The following is a 3,263-nucleotide window of genomic DNA, read 5'->3' on the forward strand; positions in this document are numbered from 1 at the left end:
CCTCCCCTATATACATATATAAATATAACCCAAGGAATAAACCAGAAACTACACGTGACCAGCGCTGTGTCCTGCCTGGTGGGACGGGCCAGAGCAGCAGAGGCCCCCCGGTCACGGCGAGCCGCCCCGCTTCCCTCGCACGGAGCATCGCCACGCGCTTCTCCCCTTCCCGCTCAGCCCTCCTCCCCCTCAGCCCATCCCTCATCTGCCCGTCCTTCCCTCCTGCCAGCCTGGAGGCCAGGAGCACCTCTGCAATGTGGCACTAGCCCGGGACAGGCAATAGTCCCCCCCGTGCCTTGCTGCAGGCGGGAGATGCTCCTCAGTGAGCCCACCTGCAGTGACAGGAGCACGCTGGGCTTGGCACCGGTGGGTGGGACCGGAGGGCGGACATGGACAGCAGCTGTCCCTTGAGTGTGGAGCTAGAGACCGCCTCAGGGGGACACCCCTTCCCCCTGAGCTCCTGGAGCCCTGTGGGGTGGGACACCCCGGGATAGGGCTGTCGCCTACCTGATGCCTCTCAGGGCCAAGGGACACCCTGGGATGTGGCTGTTCCCAGCTCCCCCATCACTGTGCACAGAGCCAGGAACAGGGTGGAGAGCTCCCTCCAGGGCAGAGCAGCGTGGTGGGGCAGGAGGCTGCATCTGCCTCATCCCTGTCCTTAACCCCGTCCTCCAAACATCCTGTCCCCCCCTCAGCGTCCCTTTTGGTGGCAGAGGGGGAAAGACCCCACCCCAGTTCCTCCCTCTGCCGCGCCAGCAGCCCCACGCAGCATCACCAGCCACCCCTCAGGGCAGGGCCAGTGGGTGCCAGGTAGCTCCCGAAATCTGGGGCCAAACCTCCCGAAATCTGGGGCCAAACCTCGCCCAGGCCCTCAGGCAGGGCGGTGGGGTCAGAGGCAGCTGGGGTCCCTCGCTCCTGGGGGTCCGTCGGTGCTAAACACCTCCGTGACGGCAGCACCCACTCAGCCACCCAAAGCCCTTCCCCTCCCCACTCCCCCTGCACCCCCCATTTAGGGATGTGCCTGGGAAGGGCCCCCGGCCCCCGCCCCGGCCAGCGCCGTGCAGTGACCGTGACACGTGGCTCCCTTTTTATTGTAACGAACCGCCGCAATTAATAAAGATGACTTTGGTTACTCCGGGCCAGCGGCCACTTCCCTGCGGGGACATGGCCGGCACCGGGCTCGCCTTTCAGCTGTCTCCCATCCTTTTGTGTCCGTGGGGTGGGAACGGCATGGGTGTGGTGGGGGAAACTGGTGACCGTGCGGTGGGAGAGGGGTTTTTGCTGGTTTCCTCGTGGATCTCCCCATGGAAACCTCCCATGGGTCTTTTCCAGCAGGGTCTCTGCTTCCGAGTCTCTGAGTCTGTCCCCCTGTGGGTGTCTCTCTCCCTGTGACTCCCCACGTGAGTCTCCCCTGTGACACCCCCGTGGCTGTCTCGCTGTGACGCTCCTCGTGACTCCTGCATGACTCCGTCTCCCCGTGGCCAAGACACCCTCTGTGATTTGTGCATCTCTCCGTGAATCGTCCCTGGGTCTCCCCTTGGGCTCCTCCCTGTGTGTCCCCCCATGGGTGACACCCCGTGGCTCTCCCCGGGGGTCTCGCCCTGTGGGTGTCTCCCCGTGGCTCCCCCCGTGGCACCCCTTGTCCCCAGCATGACTCCCGTCCGTGTTCCCTCCGTGTATTCCTCCTGTCTCCCCTGATGACTGCCCCTTGTGTCCCCTCCACGCTCCCCTTCATGTTCCCCCCATGTCACCCCATGACTCCCCCTCGCTGTCCCCCTCATATTCCCCATGACTCCTCCTTGTGCCCCTCTGCGTCCCTCAGTCTTTTTCCCTCCAGTGTGCCCCTCAGTGTCCCCCTCGGTGTCCCCCACATGTCCCCCATGATTCCACCTCTACCTGATGCCTCTCAGGGCCAAGGGACACCCTGGGATGTGGCTGTTCCCAGCTCCCCCATCACTGTGCACAGAGCCAGGAACAGGGTGGAGAGCTCCCTCCAGGGCAGAGCAGCGTGGTGGGGCAGGAGGCTGCATCTGCCTCATCCCTGTCCTTAACCCCGTCCTCCAAACATCCTGTCCCCCCCTCAGCGTCCCTTTTGGTGGCAGAGGGGGAAAGACCCCACCCCAGTTCCTCACTCTGCCACGCCAGCAGCCCCACGCAGCATCACCAGCCACCCCTCAGGGCAGGGCCAGTGGGTGCCAGGTAGCTCCCGAAATCTGGGGCCAAACCTCCCGAAATCTGGGGCCAAACCTCGCCCAGGCCCTCAGGCAGGGCGGTGGGGTCAGAGGCAGCTGGGGTCCCTCGCTCCTGGGGGTCCGTCGGTGCTAAACACCTCCGTGACGGCAGCACCCACTCAGCCACCCAAAGCCCTTCCCCTCCCCACTCCCCCTGCACCCCCAATTTAGGGATGTGCCTGGGAAGGGCCCCCGGCCCCCGCCCCGGCCAGCGCCGTGCAGTGACCGTGACACGTGGCTCCCTTTTTATTGTAACGAACCGCCGCAATTAATAAAGATGACTTTGGTTACTCCGGGCCAGCGGCCACTTCCCTGCGGGGACATGGCCGGCACCGGGCTCGCCTTTCAGCTGTCTCCCATCCTTTTGTGTCCGTGGGGTGGGAACGGCATGGGTGTGGTGGGGGAAACTGGTGACCGTGCGGTGGGAGAGGGGTTTTTGCTGGTTTCCTCGTGGATCTCCCCATGGAAACCTCCCATGGGTCTTTTCCAGCAGGGTCTCTGCTTCCGAGTGTCTGAGTCTGTCCCCCTGTGGGTGTCTCTCTCCCTGTGACTCCCCACGTGAGGCTCCCCCGTGTCCCCCTGTGGGTGTCTCTCTCCCTGTGACTCCCCACGTGAGTCTCCCCTGTGACACCCCCGTGGCTGTCTCGCTGTGACGCTCCTCGTGACTCCTGCATGACTCCGTCTCCCCGTGGCCAAGACACCCTCTGTGATTTGTGCATCTCTCCGTGAATCGTCCCTGGGTCTCCCCTTGGGCTCCTCCCTGTGTGTCCCCCCATGGGTGACACCCCGTGGCTCTCCCCGGGGGTCTCGCCCTGTGGGTGTCTCCCCGTGGCTCCCCCCGTGGCACCCCTTGTCCCCAGCATGACTCCCGTCCGTGTTCCCTCCGTGTATTCCTCCTGTCTCCCCTGATGACTGCCCCTTGTGTCCCCTCCACGCTCCCCTTCATGTTCCCCCCATGTCACCCCATGACTCCCCCTCGCTGTCCCCCTCATATTCCCCATGACTCCTCCTTGTGCCCCTCTGCGTCCCTCA

The 3,263-nt window shown here is 64.5% G+C and overlaps 1 protein-coding gene across 1 annotated transcript in view; it reads left to right on the top strand.

The window, feature by feature from the left end:
* The window catches only part of DLGAP3 (DLG associated protein 3), an 11,490-nt gene extending 10,423 nt beyond the window's left edge, over positions 1–1,067 (top strand). Inside the window, exons 12-13 of the mRNA XM_005428324.3 lie at positions 306–366; positions 1,014–1,067. Of these exons, the coding sequence (XP_005428381.2) occupies positions 306–366; positions 1,014–1,067 (115 nt within the window). The remainder of the gene's footprint in view (positions 1–305; positions 367–1,013) is intronic.
* The last annotated feature ends 2,196 nt before the right edge of the window (positions 1,068–3,263 follow it).

Source organism: Geospiza fortis, unplaced genomic scaffold, assembly GCF_000277835.1.
Source record: "Geospiza fortis unplaced genomic scaffold, GeoFor_1.0 scaffold289, whole genome shotgun sequence".
In the NCBI taxonomy this organism is placed as follows: domain Eukaryota; kingdom Metazoa; phylum Chordata; class Aves; order Passeriformes; family Thraupidae; genus Geospiza; species Geospiza fortis.